General features: G+C 36.3%; 1 protein-coding gene across 1 annotated transcript in view; it reads left to right on the top strand.

Annotated features, from left to right (window-relative positions):
• Positions 1 to 16,654, top strand: part of HMCN1 (hemicentin 1) — a 489,046-nt gene that overhangs the window by 459,053 nt on the left and 13,339 nt on the right. Inside the window, exons 97-103 of the mRNA XM_025877925.2 lie at positions 886 to 1,123; positions 6,063 to 6,125; positions 7,169 to 7,288; positions 9,499 to 9,633; positions 12,223 to 12,336; positions 12,866 to 12,991; positions 14,846 to 14,974. Coding sequence (XP_025733710.1) covers positions 886 to 1,123; positions 6,063 to 6,125; positions 7,169 to 7,288; positions 9,499 to 9,633; positions 12,223 to 12,336; positions 12,866 to 12,991; positions 14,846 to 14,974 — 925 coding nt within the window. The remainder of the gene's footprint in view (positions 1 to 885; positions 1,124 to 6,062; positions 6,126 to 7,168; positions 7,289 to 9,498; positions 9,634 to 12,222; positions 12,337 to 12,865; positions 12,992 to 14,845; positions 14,975 to 16,654) is intronic.

The following is a 16,654-nucleotide window of genomic DNA, read 5'->3' as shown; positions in this document are numbered from 1 at the left end:
TTCCCTTGTTTGCTCAGGGGAATAAATAAACCACTAAGGTTAGAAATGCCTAGCCTGTCTTTGTATAGAAATCTTCAGGAATAAGTCTTTACACACTCTTACTGGTTTTATTACCAGTAATACTTACTGGTTTATTACTGGTCCTGTTTACCAGGACCAGAATCACTGCTATGTGGATTTAAGTCATTTGTTTAATATTCTGCAGATAAAAAGAATACTAACTTATATAAAAGGTTTTGTATATTACCCATAAAGTAATTCAGAAACTAAAGAATGATAATCACCCTTTCACATCCTTTCTTTACTCTTTACCTACAACTTTGAGTCCCTTGATTAAACTATAATTTATGACAATAAAATGACGAAATCAGTGTAGTTACAATTAAAAGCTTCAAACTTTTTATTTCCTGAGCACAACTGTATGATTACTATTTTATTTAGAGCTATAGTTGACCCTTGAACAACATGGGGATGGGGTGCCAACTCCCCTGGGCCTTCAAAAAATCACATATGACTTTTGACTCCAAAAACTTAACTATTAATAGCCTACTGTTGACTAGAAGTCTTACCAATAACATAAACAGTCAACACATATTTTGTATGTTATATGTATTATGTACTGTATCCTTACAATAAAGTAAGCTAGGGAAAAGAAAATGTTAATAAGAAAATCATAAGGAAGAGAAAATACACTTACAGTACTGTACCGTATAAAAAAAATCATATACGATGATCCACACAGCTCAAATCATGTTGATCAAGGATCAACTGTATATATGTTTAGCCCCTTAGCCTTTATTTTTCTCATTCTGGATCTCACCGTACCCTCAGAAAAAATAATAAGATGAGCCATGCTGATCCTCAAATCTATACTGTCTTCCTTAGGATTACACAGAGGACTACATTCAGACAGGTCCCGGGCAGCTATATGCCTACTCAACCCGACTGTTCACCATTGATGGCGTCAGCATCCCATACACATGGAACCACACCGTTTTCTATGATGAGGCACAGGGAAGAATGCCTTTCTTGGTAGAAACACTTCATGCTTCCTCTGTGGAATCTGACTACAACCAGTTAGAAGAGACACTGGGTTTTAAAATCCATGCTTCAATTTCCAAAGGTACCTTGGGTAAAGGAAAGTCCAGATCATTTTTCCATCCAGTCCTTTCTAAAAGGGTAAAAGAGGAGTGCCTGGCTGGCTCAGTAGGTACAGCATATGGCTCTTGATCTCAGGGTTATGAGTTCAAGCCCCACATTGGATGTAGTGATTACTTAAAAATAAAACATAGGGGGGGAAAAGTATTTAGTTCCTAAAAAAAGGGGGTGTGTGAAAGAATTGCATCAGTGTCATTCAGAATAAGGATATTAGGGCACAGACTAAACCTAATGATATCAGGTTTTCATGTATGTTGTCTCTGTTTTGTGGGAGGTAAAGCCCTGTGATAAACCCAGTCCCATGGGAGTTCTAGTACATTTGGATTACTAATTAATATGCTTCTCTATATAGCATGGTGGTGTTATTGTTCTATTCTAGATATGCAGAAAGGTTTAAAAAATATATCCTTGTCAGAATGATGTTTTTTTTTCAGGTGCTCGAGCCCATTGTTCTTGTTCTGACTCATATTTGTCAAGGAATTTTTTTTAATTCCTGAAATATAATGTAAAGGTATATCTCAACCTAAATTAGTAAACAAGAAAAAAAAGAAAAGAAAAAAAAAGTTTCCATATTTTAAAAGCAGCTTTTAAAAATTATGCAGCAATAATCAGGATTCCATCTGTCATTTCTTACTCCTGGACATTACAATTTTTCAACTGCTTTTCATTTTCTAAGTATAGGTTTTTTTTCTAAAGATTTTATTTATTTATTTGAAAGAGAGAGAGACAGTGAGAGAGGGAACACAAGCAGGGGGAGTGGAAGAGGGAGAAGCAGGCTTCCTGCTGAGCAGGGAGCCCGATGCAGGGCTCAATCGCAAGACCCTGGGATCATGACCTGAGCCGAAGGCAGACACTTAATGACTGAGCCACCCAGGCACCCCTCTAAGCATAGTTCTATGACCTTTGATATCAGTGGTCTTCCTACGCTGTCTAGTTCTTTGATGTGTCTATGCGCTGAGATCTCTTTCTGGTCATAATAGGCACCCAAACAATCAGCATCCCATGTTTCATGAAGTTTTGATGCTAGGAGATACTTGCATGTGGTTATGTTATAGACACTAAGTATTTAAATGACTTTAACTCTGAACTCTCTGCTCCTATGAGTACAGTTAAAATGATTCATATTGGCCTTTGCTATGAGCTGGCTTTCCTAAAATAGATCCAGGTAGATTTTAAATATCATTTTGTTTTATCGTGCTCAACAGATACACTAAACACTCATTTTCTCAATTTACTCGTATTTTCATCACTTGTGCACGTGACTGTTTTCTTCATCAACACCTATCAACTGTGTCATTGAATTTGAGATCATAGTAATCTAGGAGAACATGTTCACATTTTTTTGAGATGATCACAGATTCATGAAGCCTCAGAGCCAGTGAAGCCCCTAGCCCCCCACCACCTCCACTCCCATGTTGCCACCACCACCTCATTTTACTGTTGTCATGCATGTTCAGGTCACTGGGACAAAGGAAAAGAGCCACTGGAATGAAGAGTTATGTTTCTCTTCCTCAGTAATGCCCACTTTTCAGGTATAACTTCTGTTTCTACTTTTTCCACTACTCCATATAATTAAAAGAAGACAACTTTGCATAAGACTTTGGTTAAAAATGAATTTACAGCATCTGGGACAAGAAGAATTAAAATTATTTTTAAAAGTCATGTATACTTTTTACTCAATCATGTAAATTCTCTAAGCCTGAACTGCTGAAGATCTGTAACGATGTAGTTGGAGAATCTGGATCTCACAATAGAATAAAACACACTATAGGACATTTATAACCCCTTACTATTCTTAGATACTATGATTTTATGAATTACATCTGATATCTGTGCACATTTGTTTGTTGAGGTTCCTGTGAATTACAAGAATTGGGTACTTAAAATTTCTTTTTAAGTAACCACCAGGGGGCAAGCTTGCATTCTTGGTTGCTTAACCACCTTGTTTTCTCCTCTATATTGGGTCTAGACTAGAGCTATGATTACAATGCAGTTAGAATCACCTGAAGAGCTTGATGAAAGTTCATATTTCTAGGCACAGAGGCTTTGGCTTAGCTAGTCTAAGGTAGGGCCTGGAAGTCTGTATTTTTAACACAACCCCTAAATGATTCTAATGTATCTGATCTGCACACTGGCATTTGGAAACTGCTGGTCAAGTCAACTCACAAACATAAACCAATATAATTTTTTTAATTTTATATCTTTAAAATAAAATGGATTTATTTTTTAAATATAATTATAAAATATATTTATATTTTACAAATTAATCAGAAGGCATCAGAAACAATGAAGAAAAGATAAATTTAACTACAAATAAGCTTTTTTAAAACTTTTTGAGGGGAGAAAATGACAAAATTGAGAAGCTAAAATATACACCAAAAAAGAATATCTGCTTTACATATTATAGACAACTATGATTAACTTTAATATGTACAAGTCTCTTAAAAATCAATAAGAAAAGGAACCTGGCTAGCTCAGTCAGTAGAGCATGTGACTCTTGATCTTGGGGTCATAAGTACAAGCCCCACATGGGTGTAGATCCTGCTTTAAAAAAAATTAAAATAAAAAGCACTGTAAAAAAATTAATAAGAAAAAGACAACACCCCAATAAAAAATACATAAAGGCTGTGAACAGGAAATTCACAAAGGAAGAAATAATAATGACAAATGAATGTGAAAAACTGTCTAACCTCACCAATAAGCAAAGAAATACAAACTAAAACAATGAGGTACCATTTTCCAATTAGCATTGTTAGAGATTTGAAAATAAGATAACCACTCAGCATTGTATTTCAATATGAAAATCTTTAGACATTACTATACTAGAAGATATAAGAGAAGTATTCATAATGGCTGAAACTATATATAGATCGCTGATGTGATTTTTTTTAACATTTAATAATTCTTGGTAATGTATCGAATAAAACAGTGTACAGTCAACCATCAATTTATAGGATAGTTGCATTCCTGGAAAATTCATTGCATATTTTAATCACACAAAAAATGTTTAATATGTGGAAGATACGTTCTAGTCTTCAAAAATTACATACAACTTTCTCACTTCCATGAAAATCTTTCAAGGCAAGGGACAAATCTTCATCTTGCATCATTATCTCAAACATTGCAGTATTATAAAACTTGCCCCAGGGTCTGCCCCACTCACTAAATTTTAATAGGCCTCTCTATCATCAAAACAACCAAAGAATCTCCACAAAACATCCCAAATGTTACCTAATAGAAGGTATCTCCCCCATTGAGAACCTAAAATCTAAAGCTACTATCAGATAATAACTTATATGACACATCTTTTCCACAATTATAACCTCCAACACAGTGCCCCACACAATATACTGGTTGTAGTAAGGAATTTATGAATCGGTGAATAAATAAAAATGAAGCATGAATTACAATGACCACCTGGTTGTATTCTTGAGTTCAGTGGTTGAAACAGACTTACATCTGAATCCTTGCTCTTGTTTATATTAGCTCTTTGACTTTAGGCAATTTACATGATCTCTGTCTCAAATTCCTCATCTGAGTTGTAAGGTTTGAATGAAATAAAGTGCAGGAAGCTCACAGCACTGTGTGACACACAGCCACCATTTAATAACCAGATAGCGAGATGCGCTGGACATTTCTGTCTCATCCATCTTCTTCCCATTTTCCTCCAGATACAGGAAAATAGATGCTGTCAGGGTCGTTTTTATACTCACGGTAGAAATGGATCAGGAACCTCTGCTTTCTCATCAAGGTTTTAAGCAGTTTGGTTACCTAGAAATAGCAAATTGGACTCTCCTTTTTAGTCAAAGAAATTTTCATTGGAGTAGTGTTTCTTACACTCTCCAGATACATAGATATATAGGACAGTTTTGAACAGCAAAGCTCAAACAATATTGTTATCAGAAACTCTCCAAAGTAAAATGAATTTGAAAAATTAATGCCTGGACTCCCTTTATGAAAAGTACCTAAAACAATAATAAAAACAAGCATGGTTTTATGCATTTAGAATTGAAAGAAGATCAAAGATAATTTCTAAGAGCTTGAAAATGAACTGAATATACGATGTGATTTAAATAAAATTTCCTTCAAAAGAAATTTATTATTTTAATGATTATCTTTTAGTTTGTGTGTGTGCGCTCATATGCACACACATATTACTTTGGTAACTCAAAAGGTGTTTTATTTAAGTTTCTACAGGTCAATAATGTTTGAAAAATATTAGCTAAATTGCTTAAACCAGTCAAGGCAGAATTACTTTCTAAGGAAAGAGATTCCTATATAGCTTATTTATTCTTGTTAATATGTTTGTTTCTGACATCTACCTTAAACCTATTCTATCACAATATACCTATTTCCCTTTCTTGGACTACATGGGAAAGGAAAACACTTGGTCACACATAGGGGACTTTGACCCAGATGCTTCACATTGGAAATGGAGAAGATCCACAAAAGGAGAGGTTTTCTTCATTAGAGCTTCTGGTTTTCACTGGTATAAATTATTTTAAGTGACTTAAAAATAGTGCTCCTAATTCTAAAATAGACAGAGTAAGTAATGGCTAGAGGAATAGGACTTTACCTGTGGTTATGCCTGGCATACACATTGATCTTGGATCCTTTTCATTATCAGAGAATTGTTTTATTTCATTTTTTTATTAGTGTAAACAAACAGAAAATCTGTTTCCAATGGCTGCTTGCCAACAATCTCTGGACTATGATTCATTTAGTCCTTGGTTGGGGAACAGGAAAAGTTTTCCATTCCTGCTTGTTTTCAACTATTGCATTTGTTGTGTGAAGTATTGCATCTTTGGCATATGTTCCCAGGGAAGAGTGTCCTGGAAAGAAACAAGGTGCTAACATTCTACATTCTAACAAGCCGGTTAATTTAGCTTTTCTCTCTGTGGTAGGAGATCGCAGTAATCAATGCCCCTTGGGATTTGCCTTAGACTCAGTTGGACCCTTTTGTGCTGGTAAGAACGGGAATAATACATTTTTATTTTTATAAAAAATGTTAGTAATGGAATCCATTTAATGGACATCTATTGCCATTTTGCTAGACATTTAATTATCACAACAGTGTTGTAAGTGTCCCATTTTACAGGCAAGGAAGTTGAGATGTGAAGTTAAGGGGGGTGCCTAAGATCACTCAGCTATCAAGTGTCAGAGCTAGATTTGAATTTAAGGTAGCTGCAAACCTGTACTCTTTCAATTTGACCACAATCAAGTGTGTCAGGGATCATGATCAAGTACAGAGGTGGAGTGAGCATAGGGACAAAACACTGGATGCTCTCTGGTCATTTGATTGCCTTGGATGTGAAACATAATAATAATCCAACTCTAAGTCACCTAATCCTAGACTTGCTTAGAGGATAGGGCAGGACTGTGCAGGACCACTGACTAAGCCAGGCTCATCCAATCCAAGTTCTAGTACAAGAGGGTCACAGATAAGTAAACAGCTGTGTAAATGGCTGGAGTAGCTCAAGTTTGCATGCACTGTGCCTTTCTCTCACCGGTAGGCAATATAGTATAGTAGATAGTGGTAGAAAAGTGGTCTTTAGAAACTACACTGTCCAGGTTCAAATTTCAGCTCTGCCAATAATGACCTATGTGACCTTGGGCAATTTACTTAACCTCCTTGTCCCTCAACTGTATCATGCAAAATGAGGAGAGTAATAAAAATATCTGTCTCCTAGGAATGTTATGAGGAATGAGTTAAGGTAGGTAAAAAAACATTTAGGTCACAGGAAATGGTCATTGTATCTTAGCTGTCTTCTTGTTGTTTTAGAATTAATCTAAACATCTAGTCACCGTCAAAGATAATTTGGGGACCCAAAGTTAATTTTTATGTAGCGTTTCTATTTTGTGGCTCTTAGAGAATTTTCTGTTACATTTGATTCAATGCATTGTCCTCTGTAAGCAACTGTTTTATGAATAACTATTTTCATGGACTTTAATAACTCCTAGAAAGCAGGGGGTTTACATATGAACTGGACCTTTTTGTTTCTTGTTTCAGATGAAGATGAATGTGCAGCTGGGAGTCCCTGCTCCCAGATCTGCCACAATACTGTGGGAACCTATTATTGCTCCTGCTCAAAAGGCCTCACCATAGCTGCAGATGGAAGGACTTGTCAAGGTAGTCACAAAGCTAAGTCTAATAGACACAGTCAAGCAAAGGTCACAGAAAGCTCTGGCCTGGGAAAAGGGTGGTAGAGCAATGCTCTTTCCTACTCTTTCTGCCCCCATGTTCACAATAAACAGAGATCTCCAGACAGGTTGAGAAAGGAACAGGGAACACTGCTCCCACACTGCCTTCACGTGGGGCGCTGCGCAGGCAGGGAAACCTGTAGCCTCTCACTTCCTCCCCACAACACGAGGAGAGACAGGAAGAACTAATATTGTGTTCATTTTACAGTGACAAAACTAAGAAATAAAGAAGTTATAAAGAACTTAAATAAAGTGCACAATCCTGGTAGCACTCTGGGAACATTAAAAAAATGCTTTATTTTTGAATATAGTTGACACACAATGTTACGTTATTTTCAGGTGTACAACTTAGGGATTTGACAAATTTATACACTGTGCTGTGTTCACCACAAGTACAGCTACCATCTGTCCCAAGTCACCACTATTACAGTATCATTGATTGTGTTCCTCATGCTGTACCTCTTATTCCCATGACTTATTCATTCCATAACTGAAAGTCTGTACCTCCCACTCCATTTCAGCCATTTTGCCCATTCCCTCACCCCAAAAAACAGTTTTTATCAGACTCTACATATAGTTCAAAATTAGAATTGTGTGAGAATCTGGTTTATAAGGAAATTTTAAAATGATGAAAAGAGGAAAGGATTTCTCCTCTACGTCCAAGGAGACATCCTTCCAAATGCAAAAGAGAGACAGAGAGTAAGGGTTTAGGAGGGGAGAGGAATACCGTTCATGGAATTTCCAGTATGGATTGAGCACCATATATACATTATTTCCTTTAATTTTCAAAGCAATGCCAAGAGACAGATATTATCCTCACTTTACAGATGAGAAAACTGAGATGTCAGATAGGAGAAGTAGCTTTTTTAAAGCCACGTAATTTAGGGTGCCTGGGTGGCTCAGTTGGTTGAGCGACTGCCTTTGGCTCAGGTCATGATCCTGGAGTCCCGGGATCGAGTCCCGCATCGGGCTCCCTGCTCAGCAGGAAGTCTGCTTCTCCCTCTGACCCTCTTCCCTCTCGTGCTCTCTGTCTCATTCTCTCTCTCTCAAATAAATAAATAAATAAAATCTTTAAAAAAAAAATTTCTTTAAAAAAAAATAAATAAATAAAGCCACGTAATTTGGCAGCCAGGCCGGACGTGCACGTGGCGCCGTATTGGGAGAGTTCTTGCATCCCTGTGAAGATGACATAGTTTGTAAATGTCCTACAGATGAAAATAAGGTGCCTTATTTCAATGCTCCAGTTTATTTAGAGAACAAAGAACAAATTGGTAAAGTGGATGAAATATTTGGACGAAGAGATTTTTATTTTTCTGTTAAATTGTCCGAAAATACGAAGGCATCTTCCTTTAAAAAACTGCAGAAGTCTTATATAGACCCATATAAACTGCTACCATTGCAGAGGTTTTTACCTCGACCTCCAGGTGAGAAGGGACCTCCAAGAGGTGGTGGCAGGGGAGGTCAAGGAGGAGGAAGAGGCAGAGGTGGCCGAGGTGGTAGAGGTGGTGGTTTCACAGGTGGAAGAGGAGGTGGAGGTGGAGGGTTCAGAGGAGGAAGGGGTGGTGGTGGTTTCAGAGAGAGAGAGGACATTAAGTGTAACAGTTGACAGAGAAACTTCCTGCATGATCTACTTCTATGGAACAGAAACTCGTTTCTTGAGGAAGTGTTGAAGAACTGGTCATTTTCTGACAGTGGGACTAAAATGTCAACGCCATGCAAAAATGAGTGCAACAAAATAGGCAATTTTGCTCTAAAAGAGTATGAACAAATGTTTTAATGTTCTGTACAATGCTTGGAACTTTGTGGGTGCTTAATAAATGGGCAGTTTTCATTTGAAGCATACTTGGAATTTTTAAAATAAAATGTTTTATTTCTTTAAGTTATAAAAAAAATAAAAATAAAGCCACGTAATCTGTCAGTGGTTTAATGGATGGGTTAGTCTGCAAAGATACCACACTATGCTCCTATGAGCTTGTCATCAACTTAACCCACCTGAAATGACTCAACCAAATTGTTCAGCATTCTTGCTCTCATATATTTTCAAGTATCATTTATTGCTTTTCTTATCCCCATTTCATAGCAGGTTCTTGGGTTGGTTTTCGTCAACCTGCCTTAGTTTAATGACTCATTTTGTTGCAGATATTGATGAGTGTGCTTTAGGTGGACACACCTGCCATGCTGGTCAGGACTGTGACAATACCATTGGATCCTATCGCTGTGTGGTCCGTTGTGGAATTGGCTTTCGAAGAACTGCCGATGGGCTTAGTTGCCAAGGTATAAAAATAGAGTTCCTTGCTTTATCTTCATTATACTAAGAATTAAAACCTTCTGCCTTTTGAATCATTTAATGTAAACTCCATTTTATAGATTGAGTTCCTTGAAAAGGTTTTCAGATGTAATATTCCATGGCTATTTTATATGGATTTATAGCACAGTGGTTTTGAATGATTACATTTGCCTATTATATTTGAGAGATTATATAGCACGATCTTAATAGATTCTATTTCATAAAACTTCATTGCATAAGACTACCAGATATTTATTGCAGGATTTTTTTTAAAGATTTTATTTATTCATTTGAGAGAGAGGCCGAGCACGAGTGGCAGGGAGAGGCAGAGGGAGAGGGAGAAGCAGACTCCCTGCTGAGCCGGGAACCCAATATAGGGCTCCATCCCAAGACCCAGAGATCAGGACCTGAGCCACCCAGGTGCCCTATTGCAGGATTTTTAATAGACTTTATTTTTTAGAGAAGTTTTAGGTTCACAGCAAAACGGAGTGGAAGGTAAAGAAATTTCTCATGTACTCTCTGACCCAAATCCTGCATAGCATCTCCTACTATCAACATCCTGCCCCAGAGTGGCAAAATTCTTACCAAAGATGAACCCACACTGATACATCATTATCACCCAAAGTTCATCATTTATATTAGGATGCACTCTTGGTGTTGTATACTCTATGGATTTTGACAAATAATAACATGTATCCTATATTATAGTATCATAAAGAATAGTTTCCCTACCCTAAAAATCCTCTGTGCTTTGCCTATTCATCCCTCACTTCCCTCAACCTCTGGCAACCATTGAGCTTTTTATTGTTTCCATAGTTTTACTTTTTCCAGAATGTCATATAGCATGTAGCCTATTCAGATTGTCTTTTTTTACTTAATAATATGCATTTAAGTTTCCTCCATGTCTTTTCATGGGTTGATAGCTCTTTTCTTTTCAGTGTTGAATAATATTCCATTGTATTAATGTACTATAGTTTATTAATCCATTCAGCTACTGAAGGATATCCTGGTGCTTCCAAGTTTTAACTTTAATTCTGAATAAAGCTGCTATCAGGGTTTTTTCATGGAGGCAGAAATAGTGGATACAAAATGGAATGCCTATCAATAGTAGAAAGAGTGAATGAATTATGGTACATCCACACCATGAGTCATTGTGCAGCCATTATAAAGAATGAAATGCAGCTCAGCTGTTTCCATGTTGAGTTGTTGAGTGAGAACACCAAAATGTAGAAAAGTATACGTAACTTGTATAGAAAAGATTATGTGCCTAGAAAACAAACAATAACCAAAGATAAAGGAAATGGATTTATATATTTACATAGAGATATATATGTGTACACAGAAGAGATATGTTATTATTTATACTAGATTGTCAGTGCAGATTGGCTTTAGTGGACAAGAAGGTAAAAAGGGATAAAGGAAGCCAAGAAAAAAGAAAGAAGAAAAAACTACACCAAGAAAATATTTTTGAAGCACATGATCACATTTATGCATTTATATTAACATGCAGATTTTGAAAGATTAAAAGAGCTCATACACCTGAAACTAATATTATGCAGTTTGTTAACTAACTGGAATTTAAATAAAAACTTTAAGAATTTTTCCAAAATAAAAAAATAAATAAAAGCGCTCAAATAGAAAACAAGTACAAAATAAGACACAGGCAACCTTGAGTTTGAGAATGTAAGATGGGGACATAAAGAGCTTAAGTATGGCTATTGTTCCTTTGAAGGATTTGGAATAGAACAGTAGAGAAGTAGAAGGAACTTGAGATGAGTACAGTCCTGAGAGAGGGACTGTTAGGGTAGAAAAGATTTTATTATGTCCGTAGGGTTATGGGAAAGGTGACCATAAGGAGGAAGAACTTTAAAAATGCACACAAGGAGTGAATGATCAGTGGACCACAGTCCTCATCTTGGTGAGGAAGGAGGAGATGGGCTATAGAGCTCAAACACTCAAACACTCTTTTCTTCTGGAACTAGAAGAAGAGTTTTGGAAAAGGTACATAAAACAGGCAAATGCGCATGAATTGGGGGAATTCATGCCTGCATTTTTTATTATACCATGCCCCACATGGTGTTGGGAAGATTAATTTGGCAATGACTGTAGACGAGGAAAAATGCTAAAGTTGCTGCCATCAGGCACAAGGTGGTCAAGATCTGCATCAGGCTAACAGCAGCGAAAATGGGAAAGAAAGGCCAATTGCAAAAGATACTGCAAAAGACCTTGGCTTTACCCCCCCCACCCCCATCTTCAGTCTGTCAGCAACATTCCAGGGCTGAAACTTCCTAGAAACAGACATGGGAGCCATCTGGTAGGGTAGTTAAAGTAGAGGAGTCTTGCATCCAAATAGTTCCAAGTCACTGGGAAATGTCTACCTTTGAAGAGAGATATGGTCTCCAGCAATTAATCCAATCAATTATCTGGCAGATCATATGAGAGCAATTTTATTGGATTCATTTTAGGAAAGATCTTAAACATGATAATGATAAAAGATCATTAAAATGTTAGACATCTGAAATAAATTAACTCAGTTTCCTAACAGCATATAATGAAAGTTTTGTTTTATTTAACAGACATTAATGAATGTCAAGAATCCAGCCCCTGTCACCACCGCTGTTTCAATGCCATAGGAAGTTTTCACTGTGGATGTGAACCTGGGTATCAGCTCAAAGGTAGAAAATGCATAGGTAAGAAAATGTCTTTAAATTCAAAGCAATGACATCTTTGTAATTTCTAGGTATTCAATCTAATCCATATTCTGTGTCCTGGGCTGGATTCATACATAGGATACCTCTTTCCATCATGTATGGAATCCATGCAAAAACAAAGTGGAAGCAAATGCTATCCTTTACAGGTTTCATTTTCTAATTACATAACAATTTTTTAGCATTTCCCTATTGGATTTACTAAATTTTTGTCACAGAAGCATAATATATATGGTTACATATATAAAGTTATATATATATATTATTTATTTGTTTATTTTTCTAAGAGGAGGTAGTGGTTGGTATGGCTACCAAGTATGTGGACTAATTATTTTTTTAATTTTTATCCTTCTGTTTTAAAATAGTGTTACTTACCTTGATGGATTTAAACACTTTACCCTTAAACAATAATTATATAATTAACATCTTTATCCTTAAAATCCGAAGGTATGATTTCCGAAGTAGAAGAAATCATTTTCTCAATCTTCATTACCTTTGTTCTTTTATCAAGACGTGAATGAATGTCGACAGAATGTATGCAGACCAGATCAACACTGCAAGAACACCCGCGGGGGCTATAAGTGCATTGATCTTTGTCCCAACGGAATGACCAAGGCCGAAAATGGAACCTGCATTGGTGAGTGTATGGCTATTTCAATGACTGAGATCCACTTGCCATTGACACCGCAAGTAAGGCATCCGTTTGTAAGACTAATGATTAAAGTAAATTTAATCTCACAAGGAAATTTTTATTTTATCACAGGTTTTTTACTCCCACTTCTAGTATGTTTGAACTGTGGGGTCCCAGGCTCATGGCTATACCAAGAAATGGAAGCTCACCATGGAAGCTTATTACCATTTTGAGCTCCCATCAATTACATGTTTGCTTTACACAGTTTAATGTCTACACAAATTAATATTATTTCACATTATGTCTATGAAATTCAGTGTTTGTATGTTTAGAATTTCACAGGTGGTTAAGAAAAGCTTATACAGATTTATTAAAAGTTCATAATATTTTATTTTAGAACTGAATATTCTTTCAGTGTCAAATGAATGACCAGACAAATAAATTATATTCTCCCCCTAAGTTCGTTCTTTCTGTGCCAGTCTGCCTTAATTAACACAACTATAAAATAAAAATGAAACAGATAGCATTCCTCCTCTCATGCCCCTACAATCTACTGGAATAGATTGGCTAATTCCACTTTCCTCACCAAAAGAAAAAAAATACTGTAGTACAAGGGAGAATGAAATGCCATAAAAGAGGTACAAATAAAATTGTACGAGAGTACTTGAAAGACATTGGGGAGGGTATGTGCTACGGTGAGCACTATGAATTGTGCAAGACTGTTAAATCACAGATCTGTACTTTTGAAACAAATAACGCAACATATTTTAAGAAAAAAGAAAAAGAAGAAGATAGCAGGAGAGGGAGAATGAAGGGGAGTAAGTCAGAGGGGGAGATGAACCATGAGAGATGATGGACTCTGAGGAACAAACTGAGGGTTCTAGAGGGGAGGGGGGTGGGGGGATGGGTTAGCCTGGTGATGGGTATTAAAGAGGGCACGTTCTGCGTGGAGCACTGGGTGTTATGAACAAACAATGAATCACGGAACACTACATCAAAAACAAATGATGTAATATATGGTGATTAACATAACAATAAAAAAATTAAAAAAAATAAAACAAACGTCAAAAAAAAAAGAGTGATCTATCTAATAGATGTCATGGCAGTGATCACATTTAAATATCGCCTTGAATGGAAGGGTAATAATAGGTGGACGTGGTGGAAAAAGGAAGGAGAGTCCCATAGAAGGGGAAAAGGGCTGGGCTTGGAGAAAACAGGTTAAAATTCATCCTTCTTGGGTGCTTGGGTGGCTCAGTGGGTTAAGTGTTTGTCTTTGGCTCAGGTCATGATCCCAGGGCCCCAGGATCAAGCCTTGCATTGGGCTCCCTGCTCAGCAAGGAGTCTGCTTCTGTCTTTCTCTCCCTCTGCCTCTCCCTGCTCGTTCTTTCTCTTTCTTTCTCTCTCTTTCTCGCTCTGCACTCTCTTTCTCAAATAAATAAATAAAAATCTTAAAAAAAAAAAAAGACACTGAGGACATGTGGGGTTTGAGTACTGGTAAAAGATGGACATGGAGAGGACCAGCCAGCAGCTAGAAATACGGGGTTGTAGATAAGACACAGTGTGGTACTATTGCTGTAAGTCTCCATCAACAAGCTTACTAGAGTCACTGGTATAAACAAGACAGCCGAAGGTGGAGGGGGTGGAGAGAAGAGGGCTACAAAGCTCAGAACCACAGTCGGCAGCAAGAGAAGGAAAAGGAGCCAATTAATAAGTGTCAGAGCTTGAACTTGAACCCAGGTCTCAGCCACGTGGTGAGAAATGCGACCGTTGACAATTCTAAAGAGTTTTCATTTTAAATATAATGACTTTAGGCTTTCAAAGAGGAAGTGTTATTACTTTTTATTGCCTCTGTGTCTGTAGATATTGATGAATGTAAGGATGGGACCCATCAGTGCAGATATAACCAGATATGTGAGAATACGAGAGGCAGCTATCGCTGTGTGTGTCCCAGAGGTTTCCGTTCTCAAGGAGTTGGAAGACCCTGTATGGGTAAGTTCCCAGGAACTCTTACTGAGTAATAAAGCTCCTAACATAATTTCTTAGCCTTACCAACTTGATCAGGATCACTCTCTAATCTCAAATGTTTTCTTGGGACAATTGGAAAATGTGTTAAGTTGGTGTAAGTAATTTATAACATAATTTGAATTACTTCTTAAAGATTTTTCATTGAGTTCAGTTTGCACTGACATTTAAAGTGATAATAATCGCCATTTACAGAGTGCTTACTATACACTACACGTAACAGAGTGAGGTTCCAATATAGTTACCATGGCGACTTAATTATGAAGGTTATCTCATTGATGATTTTTCTATGCACATGGCGTAAATGTTTGCACAGATGCATTCTAGTTGAATATGAAGCATAATTGAGTGTAATACGAAGGTTTAGGCATGAGGGATTAAAATGTGAATACACAGTTTTAAGTAAGTTGATAATTATTACTTTACCATATATTTAGTGCTTACTGTGTGCCATTTCCTGTGCTAAGAATCTCACTCAATTCTCCCAGTTGCCTATTTATTTCTATCTTAGTTATAACTGAATGTAAGTAAGTCAGGTAACAGACAGTAGAAGAGATCTGTAAGAAGGTAACCATATGCTTCTTTTTAATTAATGCACTTATAATCAAAAACTGAAAACTGACCTATGAAATTATATTCCTCCCGGAATACTTAAGTACAGAAAAAAAAAAAAAAAAAAAAAAAAAAGGTGTGGGCTTTAAATACTGGCTTCTGGTTTGCATACTATGCTTTTAAAATTGGTTGCCTTAGTTGTCTACTTAACAATGATTTATAGCAAATTCTTTCATAAAGACTTAGTTCTGTCTTTATGCAATCCCTAGCCTGGTACTTTGCACAGAGCAAATGTTGAAAGTAATACAATTAATAGAAACACTTTTAAAATAAACATTCTCTAATAGCAGAAGTACATAACATATCATTTTAGTCTTCTGTTTAGATATTGTAATTTATATATAACTTAACAACTTGATTAGTCATAGCAGTGACCTAGCAGAATGAAATATGTTTATTTGTTCACTAATTTGACCTGAACTTGAATGTCAGGCCTTGGACTGGGAAATAAATCAATGAAGAAGGCAGAGCCATTGCCTTAAAGAGATTTAAAATGTTAATTTTAACCTTTGCTTACCAAAATAATTTTTAAAGCAAAATTTACTACTTTTATTCTGCTTATTCATGTTGCTGTCTTTCATGCCGCTGTGGTAATGAATTAAAGAATTTGGTTTTGTTCTCTGGTTTTCATTTGCTTTTCCAATTTACAGGAAAAGTTGGGAGTGTATACTATATGGTGACCTAGGAAAGAAGAAAAATAACCTTTTTTTAATTTTATGTACTTTGTGAGTTTATATCTTAGTAAGAAATAATTCTGTCTTAATTTCCTTCTTTTTAAATTTTTGTAAAAAATGTGCTTGGCTTGATTATTAAATAATATTTATTGATTCAAAAGAAATAAAAGAAAAAATGTTAGTAGTTGTACCAATATTATCACATCTGAAGCTTGTAATTGTATGAAAGATTGGAAGTACCAGTGAGAATGTTATAATAAAAAGCAAACTAGAAATGTGATTGAGTCCTTCCCTCCACCAACAGAATTAAGATCTGCATTAGCTTTGAACTCTAGTTTTTCTGGATTCAAGACCACATTTT

Source organism: Callorhinus ursinus, unplaced genomic scaffold, assembly GCF_003265705.2.
Source record: "Callorhinus ursinus isolate GAN/ISIS: 27379988/994484 unplaced genomic scaffold, GSC_fseal_2.0 scaffold13, whole genome shotgun sequence".
NCBI classification, from domain to species: Eukaryota; Metazoa; Chordata; class Mammalia; order Carnivora; family Otariidae; genus Callorhinus; species Callorhinus ursinus.
Note: the sequence above shows the minus strand (reverse complement) of the source record. Positions and strands in the feature narration are given on the sequence as shown.